We start from the raw sequence: 26684 nt of genomic DNA, 5'->3' as shown, positions 1-26684 counted from the left end.
CCACATTCAAACTCACCGGTACCCAAACGCAGCACACCTTTCCTGGCCTTTATGGCTTGACCATTGTGCTTCTGCGGCAGAGACGTCCCTCACCACCTGCCATGCTCCATTCTGCTAAGGCCCATGAGAATGTCCTGTGGTCCCTGAAATCTCCCAAAACTCTTCATGCAGAGCTAGTGGTTGCCTCTTCTGTGATTGAAACTTTCTGCCTTGTCCTCCCGGGTACCCCTCCCCATGCCTGATGGGTACCAAAGTCTAACAGGACTCAGTGTAAGAGTTTCTCTAGTTAATTCTTTCACTTTCAGAATATTCTGAATTAACTCGATGCACCTTCACAGATATTTATTGAACAAGCAGAAAATATAAATATGTATTCTCACTTCAAATAATCAACTAAAGTTTGGGGTTTTTTAGTTATTTGGATAAAATATTTCTATTATTGAGACATGGAAGTTTAAAAATGAAAAAAAAAAAAAAGATGTATATATAATTCTACAACCCCAGGCTTTACCTTTTGAAAAAAATCTTGTCTTTAATTTCCATGTGCATGCATAGACCTTGTGTAGCTGTGATGATAATATGTAGTTAGTTTTATATTCTCTTCTCACTTGCCGCACTATAAGCATTTTCATATTGCTACAGAGACTTAGAATATCATTTAAATGGTTGTATAGTGTTCCAATGAATGGACTGTACTTTAGTTAACTTCTTTTGCCATAGTGCTGGATGTTTTCCTTATTGCTTTCATTACTATTTTGGATAAGGCTGAAGGCCCTGTAAAATATTAGTATTGTCTCACAGAAGTATTTTCTGGGGGTTATAGTCTCCAAAGCTCAAGCCACGGGAGATCACTGTGGTCTTGGTACTTGATATCAATGCCTAATGTTTCCTAAAATGCAGGCTCGCTCTGCCAGCAACAACAACTTCACTCCTGTCCCATCTTTGGGTGTGGTTTTGTGGACCTAAGAGGTGCTCCCAGGATTTTAGTTCTTACATTTGATTTCTGACAGGGAGGGTCAACTTTTGTTTCCATAAGGTTTTCTTTTACCAGTTATAGTTCCTCCCATGAGAACTGTATGGTCTTGGGCTTTTGTGTTTGGTTTGGCTCAATTCTGGAAGGTTTTCCTCTTGCTTGGCTTTGTGCATCCCTGTGTGTGTATTCATTTATAAATTAGATATTCTGGCTGACTTTCTTACCAATTTCCATGAACTCTTTTTTTTTTAAGAGTATTTTTTTAAAAATTTTTATTAACATATAATGTGTTATTTGCCCCAGGGGAACAGGTCTGTGATTCATCAGTCTTACACATTTCACAGCACTCACCATAGCACATGCCCTCCCCAATGTCCATCACCCAGCCACCCCATCCCTAACCCCCCACCACTCCCCAGCAACCCTCAGTTTGTTTTGTAAGATTAAGAGTCTCCCTCCCAATCCCATCTTGCCATAAACTCTTTATATAATATTTTAAAAAGTATGAAGGAGGACGTGGAAGGATAATTCTTGATGAAATACGAGAGAACCTGTTCTGACTCCCTCTCTCATCTTTAAAACAGAGCGAGTGTCTGAGGCTACCCTCGCTGAGTGATCCCTCCACAAACTGCTGTGTGTCCTGCTTCCCCAGAACTGTCCCTGTACTTCAGGACAGATCAGGGCTGGGGTGTAGTACCTGGGATTTGAGGCTGTTGACGCAGTAAAGCCCAAGACAACCAAAGTCCAACTGAGGACACACAGCATGTTGTGAAATTACTGACATTTTCATCATCAAATAAGATTGCCTTGATTCACAGACATTCTCTTCTGTGGTCACTGTACTTTGGGAAGGAAAAGTGAGGTTACAACTTTATATTTGTCTGTGCTCTGTTCTGGGTTATCTCTCACAGAGTAACAAACCACCCAAAATTGGCATGAAACAATGATAATTTATTGCTACCATCATTGTTATTATATAATCACTTTTATTTGTCATGGTTTCCATGGCTGACTGGGTTCAGTGAAGCCATTCTCTCTTGGGGTATTGTGTTGTCTTGTGGTTGCAGAGGGTTGCTGGGGCTGGTGACCCATATATCTGGAGGTTGATGCTGGCTGTGACTGTCAAGCAAAACACCTATCTATGGCCTTCCCATGGGACCTCACAGCACGGGCACTGCAAACTGTCACTTACGTTATCTTCAATTTGTCAAGGTACCCACAAGCTCTTCCCAGGTTCAAGGAGAGGCAACATTGATTCCACGTCTTAATAGATGAGTAATTAGGTTCCAGAAGAGCATGTGGGACTAAAAATATTGTTGAGCCATTTTTGGAAAATGCAGCCTGCCATGAATCATTTAGGGAATCTCCCTGACAACAGCTCTCTTGGTCTTTGGCAGCCCCATTCCTCCCCTGGTCAAGGTTACACACTTAGGCAGCTTCTCAGTGGCTCACTCTGTCCCTCCCACCATGGTGGCACTCTCTGAGTTCCAACAGGCAGAACAGCAGACAGCCATCCTTCACCTTCCCCACAACCCCCAGACCACAGACAGGTTGACGTGGTAAATAAATGTGGGATTCCTCGATATAATCCTTTGCTCATTCCTGCCCTCTCCCTGTTTTCTTATTAGAGGACTTCTCAAAAATGCCCCACAGTAACTGCTGCAGGCAAAGGTGTCTCTTGACACACGTCATGAATGAGTGGCTGAGCCTCTGTAGATAAAGTACACCGGTGACTCTTTTTTTTTTTTTTTTTTTTTTAGATTTTATTTATTTATTTGCCAAAGAGAGAGAGAGAGAGCAAGCACAGGCAGGCAGAGTGGCAGCAGAGGCAGAGAGAGAAACAGGCTCCCCGCCAAGCAAGGAGCCTGATGTGGGACTCGATCCCAGGACGCTGGGATCATGACCTGAGCCGAAGGCAGCCGCTTAACCAACTGAGCCACCCAGGCGTCCCCCAACTGGTGACTCTTAAACCTAGACGGAAGTAATGCCACCTGAAGGACTTCTTAGAAATGCAGATTTCAATTTTGCTTTGATTTCTGTGATTATAACAATCGCCCAGCTGATTCTCTTGCAAGAGGTGTAGAGACCACACTTAAGAAAAAAAAAAATTCCTTTAAAGAACAAAGAAGGAGGTCTCTGGTCTTCAGAAGCCCCATCACAGTGGACTCTGTAATGATGTTTCCCCCTTGCCCCATGTTGGATTGCATTCGGAGACTTGGTTATTCACTGTTCCTTGGGCTCTCACTCTCCTCTTCCTCTTCACACCTCTTTCTCCACCCCCTGTATCTCCTTCCTTGGTGCAAGACTCATATAGCAACCGGTCCTTTGCCTCTTGTCACTTGCATGAAATCAACGACCTCCAAGTCAACATATCCAAATCCACACCAAGATTCCCTTCCCTCCTGCCTGTTCTCCTACATGTCCCTTTTCAGGACTGGCTCCCTGACTTACCGTCACTATTGTCTCCTCCCCCTTCAACCTCTGCATCCAGACAGGCCCCCAGGTCCTGCGCAGTCTGCATGTAAGATTACACCGATTCTGCCATGAAGTCTCTCTTGAATTCAGCTCCTTCTCCCATTCCTGCTGGGCCTTGAGGAAAGGGGAAGCTGAATCCTGGGTGTATGCCTTGGTAGGCTGAGACATTAGGCAAAACAGAGGTCAGGCAGGGAGGATAAGGGGGCTACATGGATGAGGGAAGTAGAGCAAAGAGGAAGGACACGGCTAGACATCAACCTATAAATTACAGCGTAAATGAGACAGAGTGGGCTATCAGAGGCAGGGAGGTTTAGGAAATGTCTGCATTTGGGGCAGAGACAGATCTTACTCTCCCTGCCGTGGGGGGGGGGGTGTTCCTCTCCCCCAGCCATGGGGTGTTCCTCTCCCCCATGCTTGCAGAGCCACCATCGTCCCCCATGCCCGCCTGTGTCCAGGCCTTTAGCACCTCCAGACTGGGCTGTTGCAGTGGCTGGTTCCCAGCTGCTCTCCCCAACTCATGCTCTCCTCCTGCAGTGCATGCCCCACCTAGACGGACGTCCTCATTCTCAGTTGCTAGCTCAACCTCTTTTTCAGCAACTAGCCAGATCCTGCCGCAGTGGTTCTCAAAGTTGGTCCCTGGGCCAGCAGCAGCAGCATCACCTGGGAACTAGTTAGAAATGCAGGGTCTTGCCTCCTCCCTCCCCAGATCTACTGAATCTGAGAAATTCTGGGAGTGGGGCCCAGCTGTCTGTGTTTCAACAAGCCTGCAGGTGATTCTGCTGCAGCTCAAGAACCCGTCTTTACAGGGGCACCTCAGGGCTCCCTGCCTCCCCTCTGCTGGTCCCTTCGCTGCCTGAGCCCCACACCTCCCGGGAACCCACCCAGCCGCTCAGAGTTCCCCAAGACTGAACTCTTCTGTGTTAGTATACATTCCTTCCCTGAAAGGTCCCCAACAGGCTCATACTAATTCAAAATGTAGGCATCGAGGTGTTTCTCTGTCTGTGTCTTATGCTTTGGGACAGCTTTTTGACATTGTTAGAGTGATGGCTTGCATGCCATTCCCCTCTTTGTTCTGTCTCCACTGTGTGTGTTCAGAGGCCGAAATCCTATTCCCATCCTGACTTGGATCTGAAAGTCCAGCATGGAGCCTGGGCATTTTGGGAGAGTCAGTACATACTTAGTAAGTACCTGGAAAGGTGACTGACTGGCCGAATCCTCAACCTGGGAAGAAAAATAAAATGAGCCTTCAAATCAGCAGAAAACATCTGCTTGTCGGCCAGCATGCTCTTAGTATGTAATATTTCCACAGTTCCTGCCAATGATATGTTACCTGTCAGATGACAATAAGGGAGTAGAATTATTACTCTGGTTTATAGACCACAATATGTACAATAATGTAGAAGTAATTTGATATCTTAGTTGTGACATTTAAAGTTATTTCCCAAACCATTATTTTAAACTTAGTCTGGTTTTGTTTAATGCAGGGCAGGGGCTGGTCTTTTGTGACTAGATATCTGTGTTAATGTGTAAAAGTTACCATACTTGAAACTTATCACAGTTTACAAAACGAAAAGAAGTCCACTCACTCATCTGGACACACTTGTCTTGCCAGTTGTTTCGGTATCTTGTGGGAATTTTAAGCATTTATTTGCCAATATTCAAGACGATTCTTTACAGATTTCTCCAGTTCCCTGATTCAGAGCATCAGCCCCCAGCAAGGCATTAAGCAAAAGTTAACCCCTGTCTTTCCATTTTCTGATGCAAAGGTATCAAAACATTCAGCGAACCATTGCAACAGAGAGGTCGGAAGAAGATTCTGGCAGCCAGAGTTGTGAGCAGGTCCCGGCAGGAGGCAATGGAGGAGGTGGTGGGAGCGACTCAGAGGCTGAATCTTCTCAGTCAAGTTTAGGTATGGAAGGAGGAGAAGAGTGGTGGAATGGGGGAGGGGAAAGAGGCTTGGTGTCAGCAGTGTGAAACAGAGCATTTTCCCACCATGAACATAAAGGAGAAGTGAATTCATAGTAAGAGAACTCATACTTGCGCATTGAGGCAATTTTTCCAGTGGCCTAATGATTTCTCATCGAGTGAATTTATTTGTGGGTGTCCTAAGAATTTTCCACTTATAAATAAAACATGCATTGAAAATTCACAGTCTACATCAAAGAACCTACATAACAACACTAGGAATAATTATTTGTTTGCATTTAAAATAAAATACAATTCCCCCTTGAGGGAGCAACGTGGGAGTAAAGAGGTATTCCCAAAAGCTTACCTTAGGTACTGTTCTGCCCCCGCGCCTGGTTACCTAATACCGGAGGCCAGGCCTCCGCCAGTTGTCTGCTTTTTATTTCTTTGAATCTGCCTGAGTGGACTCAGACGAGAATATTCAAGAGGCATAAAAGACTGGCTTCAGTTTTTTATACCCGTAATGACAAAAGATTATCACAGTGACTTCTCAATCCACTTTCTCTTAAGTTGGGTTGAGTGCTGGCACGTTGGAAGCTCGGGGCAGAAGCTCCTCGCTGCAGGGCAGAACAGTGGATTTCCGTGCACACACAGTCCCACCAACGACTGTAAGTGCGTCCACTCTCTTCATTTTACCAGACAAGCTAGTTAAACTGACTGGTTTTCGTTTTTCTATTTATTCATTTTTGTGACCTCTGAGAGAGGTGTGCTCAAGTGGTCAAGTAATTAAAAGCAAGAGGGAAAAAAGGAATAGAAAATCTCTTTCTGAGTTTGGTTTCGGGAAGTTTTGCATTTGCAATGTAACAAACCATCCCAAAAGGTAGCAGCTTAAACTCCTAGCCTTGCATTTATCACACAGGAGAGCAATTTTGTATTTGCGGTGGGGCTCGCGCATGCGTCCTCAGTCAGCTGCCCTGTCCCCTGCAGGCTGACTATCCTGACGTGGTCTCATTTGGGCTGGCTGGTCCCTGCTCCCTGTAGCTTGTCTTCTTGTCCCAGACTAGCCCAAGCTTGTTCTCACAGTGGTGGCAGGGTCCTAAGACAGAGTGGGGACACGAAGACTTCCTGGAACCCTGACTTACGAGTTCTGCCAAACTCTGTTACTCTAGGGAAGACACAGGCTAGCTCAGTTCGGCAAGAGAAGTGCAGAGCCTTGTGGATGCAGGGAGGAGAAGAATTGTGCCTCTTAACTATGCTTAGCCTTAAGATAGCCTTAAGATAACTATGCTTAACTATGCTTAGCCACTCATAAAATAAGAGAACAGCACTGGTATAGAAGGGACAAGATGTTCGAGGACGTGAGCCTACCGGAGTTATGCAGGAGCACTCCTAGGAGATAATGACTCTTCACTGGCACAAACAACGTGATAGGACACCTGGTCCTATCACCGAGATACCTGATCATATCACTCTTCAGAACCACAGTCCGTTCCCAGCTGTCCAGTCAAAGCTTAACACGTTGCTGGTGTAGAGAGAAAAGTACTGCATTTAAAATGACTTTTTTCCAATGTGTCTGTTGCTTTGCTTTCCTTTTTCCAGATCTGCGGAGAGAAGGGTCACTTTCTCCGGTGAATTCACAAAAAATCACCTTGTTGCTGCAGTCCCCAGCGGTGAAGTTCATCACCAACCCCGAGTTCTTCACTGTACTACATGCCAATTATGTGAGTACTCTTGAATACAGAGGGGACCCACCTGGCTTCCATCAAAACTCAAAATACGTCTTTGCTAAATTGTTTAATAGATGAAAAAGGAAGGTGTTTTAACCCAGGCAAGATTGAAACCAAAACAAAACAAACCAACTCAGTCCACTCTTTCTACTATCTGGGAGTCTCCCAAAAAGGAGAAGAGCTGGATTTGGCAATGCTGTTGCTTCTTTGTTTTCATTAGGCACAAATGTATCAATATCAGTGAAAGTCCTTTGGAAACAGATATGTGTTTCTGTTACTGCTAAAATTTTAAAGGAACAAGATTATGAAGTTGTGACAGATCCCCCTCAGCCTGCATCATTTTGTAAAATCACTCTCATTAAAGAAATGTTAAATTAGATTTCTCCTAGATAAATATCTAGTTTTCCCTTTAATGAAATGAGATGTTCAAATACCATACTTAAGTTATTTTTGCATATATGATTTTTTTGGGTATTTTCAAGAAAGCAATTACATGCTTTCCCTATATTCATTAATTCTTTCATTAGACAAACATTTTCTGTGGACAGATGCAGATGTAGGTGCTGGCCTCACAGAGACAGCATGACAGCTGAACAGCACAAGCTCCCAATTTGTGGAGCAACAGACACGTACAAAGACTAGTCTGACGTGAGAGGACAGCGCCCAACCTCAGGGAGGAATGAAATGCTCTGGAAACACCAGAGATACAGTCTAGGGGAGCATCCCCAAGGACAGGGCTGCTGAACTGAGTCAGGAAGGTTGCAGGGGGGTGGGAAGAAGCTCCAGAGAGAGGGAGAAAGGACGCAGCTGTGAAGAGGCTCAGGGTTGGGTATATGAGGTTGGGATGTGGTGGCGGGCAAAGGTGGTTCAGAAAGGGCTGGAGAAAAAGTAGCAAAACTCAGGGGAAGTCATGAGAAGGAGTGTGGCTATGCCTCAGGAGGCGGTAGGAACAAACAATAGTCCTAGGCATTTGTGTTACAAGATCAGGTGTTCGATTAAACGTCTTCTCTATCAGAAGGGCGGCGACTGGGGGGCTATAAGGCTAGAGGCTGATCCAGTGTCGCAAGTGAGAGATGATCGAGGCCCACCCTGAGGAAGGGGCTGGGAGGACAGAAGGGGGGACCATGGTGATGGAGGCAGGCAGGGGTGAGGACTCGAGAAAGTCGGAGTCTTTTCTGCTTTGGGCACCTGAGTTAGGGGTGAAATTACTTGCATCTGAGCAGGTGTAATTATTTGATTAGGTGACAGCAGGAGGAGACCAGTTTTTAGCAGGTTTTATTTGAGAAGACTCTGGGACATCTGTTGTTAGACTCAGAGTGGTTGCCCACTGGGGCAGGGGTGAGTCACAAAGGGGGACAAGGATGCCAGATGTTGATGCCCTCAAGCACTGGGCACCAGGTGGCTCAGGTCAGGAGGAGCCACAGCCCCACTCTGGCAGCAAGCGGGGCTGGCTTCCAGCCCTGTGGACCGGAAAATCATCATTTGGCACAACTAAAAACTCTGGAAACGTTTTCCTTTCTTCTCATCCCCATCCCCTCCACACAGAGAAGTTTGTGACAGACCTCTGAAGGCCAGCCTTAAGTCCCCAGGGACCCTGAATTAATCCTCCTTGTTACAGACGCAGAAGTGGAGCAAGGGAGGACTGGTGCAGGCAGAGAAGGGTGGAGAAGAGAGGGGGCAATGCTCCCAGTGACGGAGGGAGACTCAGGAGAGCCCAGCCTAGCGCTGACTGGGGAGAAGGGAGAGGGGAGCCTTTGAGTGTCCCCCCCTGCCCCGCCCAGAATGTGACCGTATCAGAGGCTGAGGAAACACCCATACAGATCAAGCAGACCCATGTGTGTTTATCGTGCATATTTAATTTTTGAGCAAGATCTCCCTTCTGAGGCTTCCCCCTCCATGCACACAATAAATCACTGTGTTAGCAATCAGGTTACATTGCGATAAGATGTTCAAGGTGTACTTGGTCTGTATTTTTCCTACCCTCCTCCCCCAACCCTCTATCCCAACCGGCCCTGACCCCCCTCTCAGGGTGCCTACCGAGTCTTCACCAGTAGCACCTGCTTAAAGCACATGATTCTGAAAGTCCGGCGGGATGCACGCAATTTCGAACGCTACCAGCACAACCGTGACTTGGTGAATTTCATCAACATGTTTGCAGACACGCGGCTGGAACTGCCCCGGGGCTGGGAGATCAAAACGGACCAGCAGGGAAAGGTGAGTGTGACTGACAGAGAGCTCTTTATCTGAAGAAGACCCATGAGAAAGTGAGGGGTGGGGGAGATGAGTGAGGACAGGGAAGTCTGTGTCTCAGAGATGTGCCCTCAGCTACCGGGGGGAAGAGAGGTTCCCATCCTGCAGCAGGGCTTCTGTCCTGCAGCACCCCCAGCCTCTTGCCCCCTGATGCCAATAGCATCAACACCAACTTGGGATATTGCTAGATGTTCCCTAGAGAGCAAATCATGCACAGTTGAGAATTGCTGCCTATGTGTTTGGAAATTGAAACCAGAGTCTGATTCAATGACCTTTCTATTGTTATGCCTCCGTAGACAGCTAACTCTCAGGGAATGAGATTATTAGTTAAGTGGGAATGACGTTATTAGATTACTTGGGGGTGATTTTCCTAATAAGCCTTCAGTTCTCATTAAAACAACCTGGCAAATGGGAGGGTATCTTAGGCCCATGTGATGTTACTGGCTTGCATATTGCCTTTGTGTGACCTTAGCCAAAACTGATCTTTCCCAGGGATGCTTTGGAAGCCTCACTGAGTTTGCTGCAGCAAAAATGTTCTTTCTTAATCATCACCAGTCACATCAATGTATTTATAGGACAGGCCAAACAGTTTATGAAAGACTTGTTTCTGTGTAATTTTTTTGGGGGGGGGGTGGGTGGAGGCCTGTGGTAGAGAGAATGCCTCCCTTTTTTAGGGTCAAAGGAATCAGAAATTTTGTCAGTAGACATGTCTCAGTCTCTGCGATGTTCAGTGTGCCACAGTTCCCCAAAGTGGGCTGATTGGGTGCCGTTGTCCCCTGGGAACCACAGATTCCTCCCCACAAGCCCCTTAGCATGTCTCAGTACCTGTACTCTCTGAAGTGTGTGGAGAAAGAGTGTCCACTAATGCAAGTCTGTTAGCTTAGTAAGTCTGTATGACCGGCTCCTGTGTAGTTGGGTGAATTGGAAAAGGGTCTGGGGTGGGGGGTGAGCTTTGTGTAGTAGAAAAACCTCGAGAGCCAGAATCTGCTCCTAAGGACCTTCTCTTTTACTAGGTGTGTCCTCCACTTGGAGAATGACAGTGATTTATGCTGGGAGGACCTGAGGTTGTGTGTTAGGGTGGGAAATAAATCCTGAGCCAGACAGAAAGCAAAGGAGCCAGAGTGCACGTGCCTCATCTTGGTGGTCTGTGGTCACCATATTTACATTATTCCTTAACTAAGTTGTCAAGAGTATACCACTAAGGGGGCGCCTGGGTGGCTCATTGGGTTAAAGCCTCTGCCTTCGGCTCAGGTCATGATCTCAGGGTCCTGGGATCGAGCCCCACCTCGGGCTCTCTGCTCCGCAGGGAGCCTGCTTCCTCCCCCTCTCTCTGCCTGCCTCTCTGCCTACTTGTGATTTCTCTCTCTGTGTCAAATAAATAAAATCTTTAAAAAAAAAAAAAAAAAAGAGTACACCACTAGGAATCAGTGAACAGAAAGTATCATTATGGTTTATTATGCAAATAGCACACTAATGCAAACAACTTGCTTAGCCCAGATTTCCATAACACCCTAAGTGCATACAGCTCTCACACTAGGATGCAAACAGCCAGAGACCCAGCAGAATGCCAGGAAACCCCCCCAGTGCCGTCAGCCCTGTTTCTCCAGGGCGTATCACACTAGCAAAGAAACACAGTAGCTGAGACTTGCGCCAAGAATTTTAGTCATTTTGAAATGTGTATTAGGGAATTTCTGGCAAAACATTTTCCCCCTAATTTTGTTCAGTGATATGGTACCCTATATAAGAAAGAAGGAAGTCTGAATCTAAAATGAGAGGGCTTGGATTCTGCTTTCAGTTATGACACAAACCAGCTGTGTGACTGGATACACACACATAAACTGGTCTAAATCTTTACTAATTGAGCACATACAGACTCAGAGATGGCAAACAAAACTTCTAAGAAGCATACCGTGCACTGAATTTTTGCAGGGGTTGGGGGGGGGAAGTAGCCTTCAATTAAAAATGTATTATCACAATCCATAGGGTAGAGAGCAACAGTGAAGGATAGTGGGGACTACCCCATCCCATTCTAAACACGTGACCATGAGCAAGTTCCTTTACTGCTCTGAGCCTCACTTTGTCCGTCATAAAGCAGCAATAATTATTATTGCCTTCATGCCAGTTATAAAGAGTAAATAAGTGAATATGGGCATCCATGATAATAGAATAGATTAGTAATTCCTGCTGTTCTTCCTCTTGATGCTGTGGGAATTGTCCAATCCAAAAAAATGCAACATCGGACTGGCAACTGGAGAAAATACAAGAACACCTCATTGCTAAAGCCCATGGATGATGGGAATAGGTTGACAAGAACATTTGGGGACTGTCTCCTACAGGCTCACCTCTCTGACTTGGAAAGAATGTGTTGCACAGGAGTCTGGGATCTAGAACAGCGGTCACTGAAAAATCAGGGAGTCATAGCTCTCTATGCAAAAGACATTTTCACAGATGGCCAGAGAAGATTCCAGAATGCCACAGCACCTTCTGGTTCCTCATTCTAGCCAATCTGCTTCTTGCTTTATTGACGTGTGCAAAGACAACAGCCTTTGTTTTTAGTGTACACCATGGTGGGCATAGAAGACCAGGGCTGGCTGTTCGATGTCTTTGAATGCATGATCATCCCCACAAAGGGGTTCAGGGACAGTGCTCTGAGAGTGGCACCACTTCAGGAGGACCAGAGTGAAGGCCCAAATGGCATCTGACTCATCTGTTGTCTTGGAAGTCTGAGAAAGGAGGCCACAGCCTTCTGCCAGCTTCGGTAGAGATTGGATGTGGACCTTAAGTAGGTTCCAGGCTTGAGTGAGGGGGAGGCTTATCATCCAGAGAGGGCGTGGGGCTGCAGATGGTGGGGCAGGGGAGGGTCTGCCTGTGGCCGGCATGCAACAGAGGCATCCTCTACTAAGGAATGAACACACAACAGCAAGATAAACAGGAACCTATGAAGAGAGCCACTACTACATGAAGGAAACAGAACCTTTGAGGAAAAAAAAACATCTTACAGTATAATTTCCTTCAGAAAATAGAAGAATTTAAAAGGTACCTGCCAATCATACACAAGATGGTTTAGAAGCACGTGGTTTCTATTGAGCAAGAAGAAGTAAGAAGTAAGAAGAAGCAGCCACAAACTGAGAAAAGCTGAGAGGAGACAGATGTAAGAAAACAGAACTACCATATGATCTGGAAATCCGAAAGAATTGAAATCAAAATCTCAAAGAGGTACCTGCATTGCTATGTTTCTTGAAGTGTTAGTCACAATAATCAGGCAACCTAAATGCCCACTGACAAATGAATGGGTAAAGAAAATGTGGTGTATAAGAAGGGAGGTAGGGGGGTGTTAAATGGTGATGGGGGTTAAGGAGTACACGTGTTAGGAGGAGCATTGGGTGACGTATGTGAGTGTCGAATCACAATATTGTACACTGGAAACTAATGTACTGTATGTTAACGAGCTGGAGTTAAACTAAAAACTTTAAAAAAGGAATGTTTGTAAATGTATGTACAGAAGCATATGGGACTAGAACTGCTCCTAACTCAGTGAAACTGCACAGTGCATAATGTGTCTGTCAAGTAGCATCTTCCATTAAGATATTAGTGTTAAACAGGTGTTGGCGAGGATGCAGAGAAAGGGGAGCCCTCTTGCACTGGTGGTGGAAATGCAAACTGGGGCAGCCACTCTGGAAAACAGTATGGAGGTTCCTCAGGAAGTTAAAAATAGAGCTACCCTACCATCCAGCTATTGCACTACTAGGTATTTACCCAAAGAATACAGAAATACTAAGTCAAAGGGATACAGGCCCCCCAGTGTTTACAGCAGCAGTGTCAGCAATAGCCAAAGTATGGAAACAGCCCAGGTACCCATCAACTGATATACAGTGCAATGTTACCAACCATAAAAAGGAATGCAGTCTTGTCAGTTGCAAGGAGGTGGCTGGAACTAGAGTGCATTACGCTAAGCAAAATAAGTCTTGTCAAAGACAAATACGGTGTGATTTTACTTATGTGTGGAATCTAAGAAACAAAGTAAAAAGCAAAGGGCAGGGGAAAAGAGAGGCAAGCTGAGAAAGAGACTCTTAACTATGGAGAACAAACTGATTTTGTTTTTTTATTAGTATGCTAGCACCATATACTCATCAGTAGTTTTTTGATGCAGTGTTCCAAGATTCATTGTTTGCATATAACATGCCGCGCTCTGTGCAATATGTGCCCGCCTTTTCAAACTCAACACCCAAAACACTGGTGGTTCCTAGGAGGGAGGTGAGTGGGAGGGGAAGGGGGAGATAGGTGATGGGGATTGCCCAGTGAACTTGTAGTGAGCCCCAGGTGTTGTATGAAAGTGTTGAATCGCTGTACTGTACACCTGAAATTAATATGATACTATGTCTTAACTGGAATTCAAAAACTTACTTAAAAAAGAAAATGTGGTATATACATATAGTGGAACATTATTCATTGTTCCTTAAAAATGAAGGATGAACCTGGAGGACATTATGCTCCATGAAATTAGCCAGTCACAGAGGGTCAAGTACTGCATAATTCCCCTTACGGGAAGTATTTGAAATAGCCTCAGAGTAACAGAGCAGGATGGCGGTGACCAGGGCTGGGGCAGGAGGAAATGGGGAGTTTGGGTTCAATGGGTGCAGTTTCAGTTATACAAGATGAGTAAGTTCTAGAGACCCACTGTACAGCCTTGTGTTAACAACACTGTTCTGGGGGCGCCTTGGTGGCTCAGTGGGTTAAAGCCTCTGCCTTTGGCTCAGGTCATGATCCCAGGGTCCTGGGATCGAGCCCCGCATCAGGCCCTCTGCTCAGCAGGAAGCCTGCTTCCTCCTCTCTCTCTGCCTGCCTCTCTGCCTACTTGTGATCTCTGTCTGTCAAATAAATAAATAAAATCTTTAAAAAAAAAAAAAAAAACACTGTTCTGCTCTGTGCACTTAATACCATACAGCTGAAATTTTGTTAGAGAACAGTGATTAAGTCTCACATGTTCTTCTACAATTAAAAAAAAAAAAAAAAGGCTGAAAGTAAACATTTTAAAATCACAAGAAAGAGCAACATGTAATAGCATAGGGATAAAACCAAGCAGAACTGATGCTATATAAAAATCAGATCACTGAGAGAGAACATGGAAACTGTTGTCTCTCAAAAAAAGTGAGGGAAGAAACCAGATCGCAAACACGGAGTGGTAAGTTAAAAATAATAAATAAATAATAAAAGCAAAAAGACCATATCTTACTTTCTCAGCCAGGCCTGTCCTAACCATTCTATTTAATACCAAAAGCACCCAAGATCCCCAACCCATGTGCTCCCCCATATAAGTTATATACTTGTTAGATTTATTGTTTTGTCTGTTTCTCCTGACAGAATTTTGAGCACCTTGAGAGCAGGGATCTTTGCTCGTTGATGAAACCCCAAGGGCTTAGAATATTCCTAGCATATAATTACCACTCAGTTAAAATCTCTGTTGGGGAATGGCTTATGGATGTTCCTAAAGAAGAAACCAGAATAATAGGTAGAACAACAAAAATTAAATTCAGAATATAAAAATTCACTTATTAAATATTGAAAATAAAATTTTGTGCTCTAAAATAAATTATTCAGGTAGGCAGATTAATGGGGCTCACTGAGCTATATTAAAATTAATTAAAATTCTATATCTACACATACTCTGGAATTGTCTTTAAATGGGGATTTTTTAAAAGTCTTATCAGTATATAGCCATGATAATATGAAAGTTACCTTAAAAAGAATAAAAATCAGGCAAGCTTAAAATTTTCCATCCATGAAACTCAACTACAGAAATTCACAGAGCAAGGAGTACAGGTTATTGATGAGAAAAATTTGCAGCCCCCAAATTCTATATCCAAACAAATTGGTGTCATTCAAGTGTGAAAATACTAGGAAAACCACCTTACATGCGGGATTTCAGAACTCACTGTACTCTCTTGCCTGTCCAAAGAAAACACCAAAAGCCATTCCCCCAATGACTTACAAATGAAGCAGAACAGGAAATCAATAATGGAGAAAACAGTATAAAAGGGCCTTAGTGGTGAATATTTAAATCAATCAAATATATGAATGTAAGTGTAAATAATTGTTAAAATACTTTAAAATATTTTTTTTAATTTTGTAGTGTTTATTTTTTTTTAATTTTTTATTTTTTATAAACATATATTTTTATCCCCAGGGGTACAGGTCTGTGAATCACCAGGTTTACACACTTCACAGCACTCACCAAAGCACATACCCTCCCCAAAGTCCATAATCCCACCCCCTTCTCCCAAACCCCCTCCCCCCAGCAACCCTCAGTTTGTTTTGTGAGATTAAGAGTCACAGATGTCCATCAACAGATGAATGGATTAAGAAGATGTGGTATACTTTAAAATATTTTGAAAAAGATTCAATAAAATATGGGAGAATATGTATAAGAAAAATGGAAAAATTGAATAACAACTATCTGAATCATATTCCTAACCTAAAATAAAATAGACGAGGGAAGAAGGCCGGTGAACAGGGCAGGGAAAGTTGTGCTAATGTTCATAGTTGAGTAATTTGAAAAACAATGGCTAAATATAGTTACTTGATCAACTTAGAAGGCAACTGTTTGTACCATTGAAAGCAAGATTTTTCTGTTTCAAATTTCTACCAAAATAAGATCAAGCAAAATATGGTTTACATAGCAAAATACCCCAAAAATCCACCAGGAAGCAAAAAAAATTGTAAATAACCAAAATAAAGTAACAAAAGTACAGCCAAGCATAATAGTCTTAGTGATAGGTGGAAATAGGGTAAACTTATGTACCAAAAAGGAAGACATTTTCAGATTTGGTAACAAACAGATCCAGCTTACTAAAAGACATACCCAAGAAATGATTCAGAGTTTAAAAAATAAAAGAATAAATATTAATAGAATGTAAAAACCATAACAAGAAAAACCATGGTATATTAATATCATAGAAAGCAGAGTTCAAATTCACACCATTAAATGGAGTCAAAGTAAGATTTTTTATAAATCAAAGGCACAACTAAAATAAAGATTTGTTATTCATATATATATATATATATTTTTTTTTTTAAAGATTTTATTTATCAGAGAGAGAGGGGGAGAGAGCGAGCACAGGCAGACAGAATGGCAGGCAGAGGCAGAGGGAGAAGCAGGCTCCCCGCCGAGCAAGGAGCCTGATGTGGGACTCGATCCCAGCACGCTGGGATCATGACCTGAGCCGAAGGCAGCTGCTTAACCAACTGAGCCACCCAGGCGTCCCTGTTATTCATATATATTATGAGCCAAATAGCATCATATCATATATAAAGAAAACTAAAAGAGAAATACAAAAAGAAATGAAATAAATGCATGGTAGGAAAATGAGTTTTGTATCTATCAGTTTGACAGAAGGACAAAATAAGTCAGGATTTTAAATAATATAGTTTTGGAATAATGGATATATATTATTTTGTTAAAAATAGACCTTATGTAGACCTTAATTACATACAATTTTTATTTGTCAATTATACCTCAATAAGCATAGAAAAAATAGAAGTTATATGAATGGATAAACAAAATGTGGTATTATCCATACAATGGAAGATTATGCATCTTTGAGAAGCAGTGAAATTCTGACACATGCTACAGCATGAATGGACCTTGAAAATATCATGCTAAGTTAAACAAGTCAGAAACAAAAGGACAAATACTTTATCTCACATGAGGTATCTAAAAATAGTGCAATTCATAGAGATAGAAAGTAGAATAGAGGTTCCCATGGTCTGGGGGAAGCAAGTAATGAGGAGTTTGTCTTTAATGAGTACAGAGTTTCAGTTTAAGAAGATGAAAAACTTCAGGAGATGAACAATGGTGATGGTTATGTGACAATGAGAATGTATTTAATCCCACTAAACTGTATACTTAAAACTGATTAAAATGGCAAAATTTGCGTTTTGTACATTTTACCACAATTTTCTTTAAAAAGAAAAAAACAGTTTACAACTTCTTTATGAGATCCTTGGAGCTTTGTTTTAATAAATGATAATATTTTATAGCACAAAGAAAACAGAAGAGCATAAAATACTCATGTTGCATTCCATGGCCGTAAGCAATAGAGCTAAATTTTAAACAACAAATTTAGAGTCAGTCAGTCAGGAAACGACATACTGTATGATTTCACTCCTGTGTGGAATTTAAGAAATGAAACAGATGAACATGGGAGGGAAAAGAGAGACAAACCATAAAACAGACTCGTAATGATAGAGAAGAAACTGAGGGTTGATGACAGCAGGTGGGATGAGCTAACTGGGTGATAGGTATTAGGAGGGCACTTGTGATGAGCACCGGGTATTTTTTCTAAGGGATGAATCACTGAATTCTACTCCTGAAATCAATTAATATTGTACCACATATTAATTAACTAACCCATAAAACTGTGAGAAAATGTTTGGCTTCCCCTGTAAACAATAATTCAGCACCATTTACCATTCAGCATTTCTAAGGGGTCTTTCAAATACTCCACATTTATAAAGTCCATGAAAAGCACTCATTGACTTATGATGAGGATAAGAAGGTAATTTGTTAATATAGACCAATAAACAAATTTTTTCTAATTTTAGCCCAGTGATTAACTCAACTTTTAGGAATTTATACTAAAGAATTGCCACATATGCACAAATAACAATAAACCCATTTAACTTTAATTTATAAACTTGCAGGCATATAGTTCAGTAATAAAAAGACCCTTCAAATATTGACTTCAGCTTATACTTGTGTGTTTAAAATCTCATGTTATAGAAACACGTTGATAAATGTTTTTTTTTTTTTAACTCACATTTTTCCTTCTTCAGATTCTTTACTCATCTTTTTGATGTCACTAGTGCCACTTTTGAAACACCAAACCCAGTTTTTCAGGGCACATCATATTTAGTCCCATCCAAATTGGACATACGGATTTTTTTAACTTTTATTTTATATTTCTAAGATTTTATATATTTATTTGAGAGACAGCACAAGCAGGGGGAGGGGCAGAGGAAGAAGGAGACTTCCCACTGAGGGGAAGCCCAACTAGAGACTGATCTCAGGACCCTGAGATCGTGACCTGAATAGAAGGCAGATTCTTAAGGGACTGAGCCACCCAGATGCCCCCAAATAGGCCTTTTTGAATCTGTGTGGGATGCTGTCCTGGGAATTTTACAGCAAGTCACAGATACTGAGTCACATGATATTAGGGGAGTTAATCTCCTACATCCTGTGGAGGTAACTTTTGGTCCCCATAATGAAACCACTTCCTGTATCACTTTTTATAGAGCTCTTTAACAAAAGAGACTTGTTTGCAAGGACATCTAATACTTGAAATTATAAGCTCATACTTCCCAAGAATAATTTTTACATCTGTATTTGACTTGGATTACCTCTGTAAGGTGGCATCCGAGTGTGTCTACAATGAACATTGATTGAGGTCTTTAAGAGGAAGTCACCTTCACCAAACATTACATTTTGTTCAAGATAGTATTTGAAAGATTGTTTAGTAGTACAAAAGGGTTTTTTTTCCTGAGAAGGTACCAATTTTATGAGAGGTAATTTTAAAGAATAACTTTTGTCCCATATTGGGACATGTACAGTAATCAGACATGCTGCAAAGGTTTATGAACAAGAATGTTTATTGAAGCATTATTTTTAAAAAAGTAAAAAAGTAAAATGTCCAGTGATAGAGGGTACCAAAATTACTATACATCCAGCAAGCTATATACCTGCTAAAATTATATTAAAAGAATGTCTGATAACTTAAGGAAATGCTCATAAAATAGGAGATGGAGGGACGCCTGGGTGGCTCAGTTGGTTAAGCAGCTGCCTTCGGCTCAGGTCATGATCCCAGCATCCTGGGATCGAGTCCCACATCGGGCTCCTTGCTTGGCAGGGAGCCTGCTTCTCCCTCTGCCTCTGCCTGCCATTCTGTCTGCCTGTGCTCACTCTCTTTCCCTCTCTCTGACAAATAAATAAAAATCTTTAAAAAAAAAAATAGGAGATGGAAAAAAATTTTCTAACAAAACTGTAGGTGCCGATGTGGGGAAAATATGTAGATATTTGTATATTTGCATGAGAAAAGAAAAAACTGGTGGAAAGGTCACCATAATATTTTGATGATTACCCTTGGATTGTGAAATTTGAGGTAATTTTTATTTTCTTCTTATTTTTTTATCCTTTTAAAAATTCTTCTCAATGAGACTGTGCTAATTCTATAATCAAAAAAGAGACTTTGTTTTTAAAATAAAATGTTTCATAACTAGTGTTATTTTAATACATTGAAGGCTCTATTTCTCTTACTTTCCATGGTGAGTAAAGTGTTATGACCAGGAGTCTATAAGTCCACAGTGTGAAGTGTTTATCAGTGACTGGCATGCCCCCGTCTTCCATCGTTTTGAGCAGATAAGGAGGGTCAGAAATAAACTTGAAGACTGGGCGCTGTAGCACTCCCTTACTTTATTGACCTCACTCTGGCTCATTCTCATGCAGTGTGCTTTTTTACTGGTCTATCTGCAGTCTTTCTTCGTGGACCACAACAGTCGAGCTACCACTTTCATTGACCCCCGAATCCCTCTTCAGAACGGGCGTCTCCCCAACCACCTGACCCACCGACAGCACCTGCAGAGGCTTCGGAGCTACAGCGCTGGAGAGGTAACCCCCCCGCCTCCCCGCCAGGCTCACAGTTCCACAGGCCCTGCTCCATTTTGGTGACTGGAATCTAGGATTGCCTGCTCTCCAAGGGCTCTGCTCTATCCCCATGGTCTTTAGAAGAATGCGGAGTCAGGGACACCCACTGAACTCTGTAGACCCATCTTCAGACCGCCTTCTTTCTGCCTTCCATTTTGTCCTAACAGTCGCCACTACAAAGACTATGTCTAGCTTAAGGGACGAAATGGAAAATGCAGGCTCAGGAGACCCGCACACCAGGCCTGCACTGTGCTTCCTTAGGCGGGCCAGTCACATGTGATTTCCTAAATGATCCTAAGGATATGACTGACATTAAACCTTAGACTCTTCATAGATCCCGGAGAAGACATCAGTACCATAGACATACATGGACCAGGGATCCACTGGGGACATGAATACTCTTTCTGGATCCTACCACGTGCTCTTTCCTGTTTATATCTTTAGTCACTGCCTATGGTCACCTTCCACTGAATCGTGAAACCATCCTTCTTAAACATCATGGGCATTGTCTCTCTCAAGTACAATCTCTTTATCCCATACCCTTTCCTGGCCTCCCTTCTCAAACCGAAACTCCAAACATAGCTCTTTTCTACTTCTAGTCCATTCCTGGCAATACTTTGAGTAAATCCCTCATTGATGTTTCCCAGGTATCGGTACCATCCTGGAGACCAGCAGGATCTCAGGAGGTGGTGGCCACTGAGAACCGTTTCTCGTAAAACAGCCTGTCGTGCTGGATTACAATGAGGCAAAAAATGAAGTAGTACAGGGTAAAAGAGGAAGTGTGTGTGTGTGTGTGTGTGTGTGTGTGTGTCTCCCCACTGCCCCCACATCATTCCAGGGAGAACTAGGGTGAATGTCTCAGGAGAAATGGGGAAAATAACAATCCACCTGGCAGCCTCAGACAGCACGTCTCAAGGGAAGAGCCTGTTCCTGACGTATTGGTACCAGTTTACTACTCTTTTAGGGGAAGCATCTGTATCCTGACAGGCCTAACTCTTCCCAACCGAGGGCGCTCACAGTATAATGCCAGTATGAGAAAACGGATTTCCCTTTCATGGGTCATCTTGGGTTTTGCTTTAGGATGCTGCTGAAAACATGCTGACTCTTTCGTTCTGTGTATATGTAAAATGTGCACCTGACCATGCGGAGAAAAATATTACGCTTTCCCCCAGGTTACGTGGGTGTCAGGAGCACAGCTAGCAGACACTCTGCAGCTGCCATGCTCGCAGGCGACAAAAAGCAGCACCCAACGTCCCAGCTCAACAGGCATTGATTATATCCCTCTCTGGTGGCACTTACTTATAACACTTCAGAAAGTATGGCATAAACTCAAGATTTATTTAAGTGGATAAACTCAAGATTCTGAATCAAATTGAAACATGCCATTTAATTTATTTAAAATATCCAAGGTCCTTAGTATTATTAAGGCGATTTCGTCGTTACGAGAGATAAACCACATTTGATAAAAGAAACTGAGTCCTGAAGTCAGGTTCACTGTCAATAAAACAAAAAGGTAGGTTCCTCCTACCTCCTACCTACTACCTAAGGTAAACCCCCTAAAGATCTAGATCTCTTACATTTATAAGAAAGTAGTCTGAAAATACAAGTATTAAGACATTTCTATTGAAATGAGATTCAAGTCATGAGTGCCACTTGCGTTACCTGTTTTTTGTTTTTTTAAAGATTTTAATTATTTATTTGACAGACAGAGATCACAAGTAGGCAGAGAGGCAGGCAGAGAGAGAGGAGGAAGCAAGCTCCCTGCTGAGCAGAGAGCCCGATGCGGGCCTTGATCCCAGGACCCTGAGATCATGACCTGAGCCGAAGGCAGAGGCTTTAACCCACTGAGCCACCCAGGCACCCTCAGTTGATCAGGTTTTTAAACCCATCCCATCCCTCCGCACATCCCCTGGTAGCTTTGCGCTGACACAAGGAGAAACAGAGAAAAGCTGGGAGGCAGAGAATTGCTCATCCGGTTAGCATTCCAGAGAAAACAAAGACCCAGGCTCTATGAAAATCAGTATCTGGTTCGCCCTGCTGTGAAAGCCCAGAGCCCAGGGAGTGAAACAACAGGAGGATCTTGGTATAAAAATAGGAGGAGGGGGTGGTGGGAAATGTTAATTGTGTTTGCTGTGATATTATTTTGCTCAGCAAACATTGATTAAGTGCGTGGCTTGCTATGAGCACTGTGGAATGCAAAGAAGTATGAGATATGATCCCTGCCTGGGGGGGTTTTATAGCCTGTGTTTGAAGCCAGGCCAGAAAACACAGAGTAGAGTACCAAGAACAAGTAAAATATGATTGAGTGCCAAGAAAGATGTTAGGACAAGTGCCACAGAAGTTCAAAAGAGGCCAAGGAAAGACATCTTTAAAGTTAATGTACTTGACCTAACCCTAGTATCTAGCCAGGTACAAAGGAAGAGGAAGGGCAACCCCGCATGAGCAGAGGTGCAGCAATAGGATCAAGAAAGGGCAGTAAAGAGACAACAAATATTTCACTGTGACCAGAATAGGGTTTCCACTTGCATTTTGTCTTGGTTTTTTAAAAGCTTTGAATGCCGTATGGTTGACACTTCCCCATGAACCCACTGAATGATTTTTGAGAGGAATAACATGATGGTTTTTGTGGAAAAGTGGCTTTAGAGAAGACGATTGGCATTTTGAGGACACTTCTCTAATGTGTGGAATTGTCCCCTGCCATTGCAGGACCTTTTTTCCTGCTCACATCCATTAACTGTCAGGAGAGCCCTCACCTCAGCTGTCACTATGACAACCGAAACAAACAAACAAACAGACAAACACCAAAATACCTCTAAGCATTTTCAAATATTCCCATGTGGTCATACCACTTTAGTTAAGAATTGTATTTTATAGTCAGGCAAACTTAAAAATCAGAAATTCAGGTCACACAGGGAGTTCCAGACCACAGTTCAGATCTAACTCCCAGTCCAGTGTACACTAGTATTTTAGAAAACAGACAATGGCGGCCAGGAAGAGGAAAGAAAGGAGTGATCTGCAAGAGAAGGGCCCATTAGAGGCCACTGGAGGTGGCCAAGAGACCCAAGACAAAGAACACCCCTTGGGAAGAAGACTGCAGAGGTCAGGAGGTGGGAGGAAGGGGTACCTGGGACTTCAGTTGCAGATGGAGTCTCAGCCCCGGCTTTGCCACAGAGGAGGTGTGTCACTCCTCCTTCCTTTCCTTTCTGGGGCCTCAGGTCCCTCATCTGCAGGGGACACCAGGGGACTAGATGGCTGGCTCTGTGATTCTCAGTCTGTGAGCCTCGTGGCACATTAACAACACACAGGTGAGATGAACAGGAGAGCCAGTTGGGGAGGATGGCGGGTTTGCTCTTGGGTAAGTTAGACAGTGAGTAGGAAAGCAGTAGGCTATCCAATTTGAAATGACAGTTAAGCAGATGGAAATATGAGACTCGGGAATGATCAGTGAACTGTTTCCATAATCCGTGGTTTTTCCATGTCACATGTCAGGATTACTGTTGGATTTGCTATAGATGTTTCTTAGGCCACAACCTTAGGAATCAGTATTTTCTGTTTCACCTTCATGAGCCACTCCTTTAAGTGCTTCTCAGCACTGAATGTTTTATCAATTTTAAAGACAGAATTGAAATCAGCTCCTATATTCAGGATCCTAAATGGTAGAAATTTCCCTCAAACCCCTGTGATAGGTTATTAACAGAGGCACTGTCACATTTCTTTTAGATTTTTTTTACTTCAAATGAAAATTTTTCAGGCATTTTACTGAAAGCAGTTATCAGGAATATAGTAGTTTATGCATAAAAAGATCATGATTTGATGCTTTAGCCTACATTTTAGTACAGTGTCACGTTGTCTGCAATATACCAAAAAAAAAAAAAAAAAAGGTGTTAACAGAACAGGCCTAACCCTTCCCATAATGTCCAAATGGAAATGGACACAGATAAATGGAAAGAGCGTATTGGGCTATAAATATTGGGTTCCATCTCTTGTGAGGAAATCACTAACAATCACATTTGTCTTGTAACAATAAGGAAGGGTACATAATTTTTATTTCTTTTAACACCTTATTTTGGTCAGGTTAGAAAGTTATTAGTCATAGTAAAGTTCTGGAAGGGTACACACCAAAAAGGATAATAGTAATTGCCTCAGGGAAGGGCAGGGATCTGGTAGAGAAGAGAAACCGACTTTTCACTTTGAAAGCAGAGGTCACTCTGGGTCATTCTTTGCAGCGAGCTTTTTTTGATGGTAGAAGTTATTCCAGTGGCTCTGATGACACAGAGAAGTCATCATTCGGGAAGCTTGCCTTTGGGGAAGGTAACTTCCTTACCACTTCTAAAAACTGGGAATTTTCCTCTTGATTCCATGTAACCTATATGTGGTTATAGGTTTTACTGGAAGTTTATAGAATTCAGACACTTATGAAAATAAAGTTTTGAATCAACAGTAAGTAAAGAGTGTAGAAAACACAGACACAGACAGGAAAGAAGTTGAAAGGAGAGTATAATATCCCATCTGGAGACACTTCTGGTCTACACAGAAATAAAAAATTGAATCATGTTGTCTATGGTTCTGTATCCTGCTTTACCAGTACAATACCCTGGAGACGGTTCCCATGCCATTAAAATTCTTCTGTATTTTAATCATATGAATCTACTGTAATTTAGCTCAAGCCTTCCTTTGTAATTATGTTTATTATTCACTTTCACTATTATAAATATGTTGAATGACTCAAGCATAGATCTCTCTCTTGTTTCCTTAAGATAATTCTGAAAACTCTGTTAACGATCTACTTTCAGAATACAAAAGGAATCTAGAGATGAGTGCAAATTCATTACTTGGGCTTTTCCTCTGAACTCAATATTTTATCATTAGGTCTCCAGCATTTTCAAAGAGAACGTTAGCTGATTATTAACCCAAACTCAGTCTAAAACCTGCAATTTCAATCAGGGCTTTAAAAAAACCACCAGTTTACATTTCTAAATTGCAACACAGAAGAGAAGCTTGTTTACCAGTTACTGAAAACTATTTTCTGAGCATTTTTTTTTTTTTCTGGAGAGCTAAATGTTTGAAGTTTTCACATTTGCAATTATGATTAAAGCTATCTCAACATCAAAAGGAAAAGAAATCTTTAAATTAGTTCCTACTGCAAACTGGGTTTTAGCCAGTCATAGAATAGTCATGGCATGTCTGGGGAGAGAGGTGGGCCCTTGTGCAAGAGCGGGGGTGTCCCTTCTTTGTCTGTCTCACACACACACACACACACACACACACACACCTGTGAGAAACTCAATAACACAAAAAGTGTCAAATGCACTTCAGTGAGTCATGTAATTTTGGTTTTAAATAGAAAATCCATTTTTCTAGTCATTTTCAGTAGTTAGGAAAACAAATGTTAGCATCATGTTTGCGGTGAGATCCAAATCAGGTCACTCAGCTGATGCCAGACATTCCTCAGGATGGACCATTTAGTTGCTTTAGGGGTACAAGGATTCTAGCACATAGTAAACTCTAGACTGATCTCAAAGTCATTCCCAGCCCTGCTTGAAATTATCTCCATCTCTATAAATTCCTGGCTCCTGGTTGGACAAGCCTGTTTCTATTTAACCCTCCCATCTCTTCTCATCTGTAGGCCCTCTGCTACCTCCTTTACCCTCAGCAGGTATCTCTCATGGTTCAGGTACCCCATGAGCCCTCCCTTCTCCCTGTGTCTTTTCTCCACCTCACTCCTAGTTCGCTTGAAGCACATTCATCAGTCAGTCATTGACCTGCAGGGTAGCTGCCCCTCATCTGGTTTCTGAAGTTTTGCCATCAGGCTTAGTTTTGCCAGTGAGCAGGCGAGCAGGCAACTTCAGAAGTAGGCACCAGGTTTCCCTAAAAACGTATCTGCGACATATGAATTCCCTACAGCAGCCAGGAATAGAACTGAGCCTCCTCCTGTTTCAGAGTGCCCTTTATTTCGGGGCAAGCCACCAACAAGGGGACGCTTAGGCTCAGGGTGGGGCAGCAGGCATCACTTGAGTTCAGAATACAGCCGTGCCTTCCTGAGGTCTGTTACCAGACCTACTTCCTCAGTTCTGTAATACATCATTTAGATAATCTTCAACTGAGCAGTCTTTCAGAGACCTGTCTCTGCAGCATTCAAAATATTTCAAACACATTCAAGCAGACTGATGTAACTCCTTCCAAGAAAAAGAGACCTATCATTTCAGTCCTAGAAGGGCTTTACATATGTATTAATTCAAGGAGAGAGAAATGTAAAGACTCCACGCTGACTACTTTAATAATCAGCAAACTTTTCTTTCATCACCTTGCACTGGAACCATGTACATGGGACTAGAAAGTGCTGTTGCAGAAGTACTAGCTTCTAAATCTTGGTGGCTGGCTGCAGGAGCAGTACAGAGCTGAGAGCTAATGGCGTCAAAGTGAGGAGTCTACCTCAGTAGCCCAAGGAATCTATTTCCTGGTACCCCAAGTAAGCAGTGGGCAAGGAAAAGGGCCAGGAGAGAAAGGATATATCTGCATGGCTACTACTTCAAGAAGAGCAATTCAGGGGCACCTGGGTGGCTCAGTGGGTTAAGCCTCTGCCTTCGGCTCAGGTCATAATCTCAGGGTCTTGGGATTGAGCCCCACATGGGGCTCTCTGCTCAGCAGGGAGCCTGCT

General features: G+C 42.7%; 1 protein-coding gene across 4 annotated transcripts in view; it reads left to right on the top strand.

Annotated features, from left to right (window-relative positions):
* The window catches only part of HECW1 (HECT, C2 and WW domain containing E3 ubiquitin protein ligase 1), a 469612-nt gene that overhangs the window by 377975 nt on the left and 64953 nt on the right, over positions 1-26684 (top strand). For all 4 annotated transcript variants that reach the window (XM_082691734.1, XM_082691733.1, XM_082691731.1 and 1 more), the window contains 4 exons: positions 5215-5357; positions 6953-7074; positions 9109-9294; positions 19856-19990. In XM_082691734.1, the coding sequence (XP_082547860.1) occupies positions 5215-5357; positions 6953-7074; positions 9109-9294; positions 19856-19990 (586 nt within the window). The remainder of the gene's footprint in view (positions 1-5214; positions 5358-6952; positions 7075-9108; positions 9295-19855; positions 19991-26684) is intronic.

This window comes from Mustela nivalis (assembly GCF_964662115.1).
Source record: "Mustela nivalis genome assembly, chromosome: 12".
Lineage (NCBI taxonomy): Eukaryota > Metazoa > Chordata > Mammalia > Carnivora > Mustelidae > Mustela > Mustela nivalis.
This window is presented reverse-complemented; position numbering and strand designations above follow the sequence as displayed.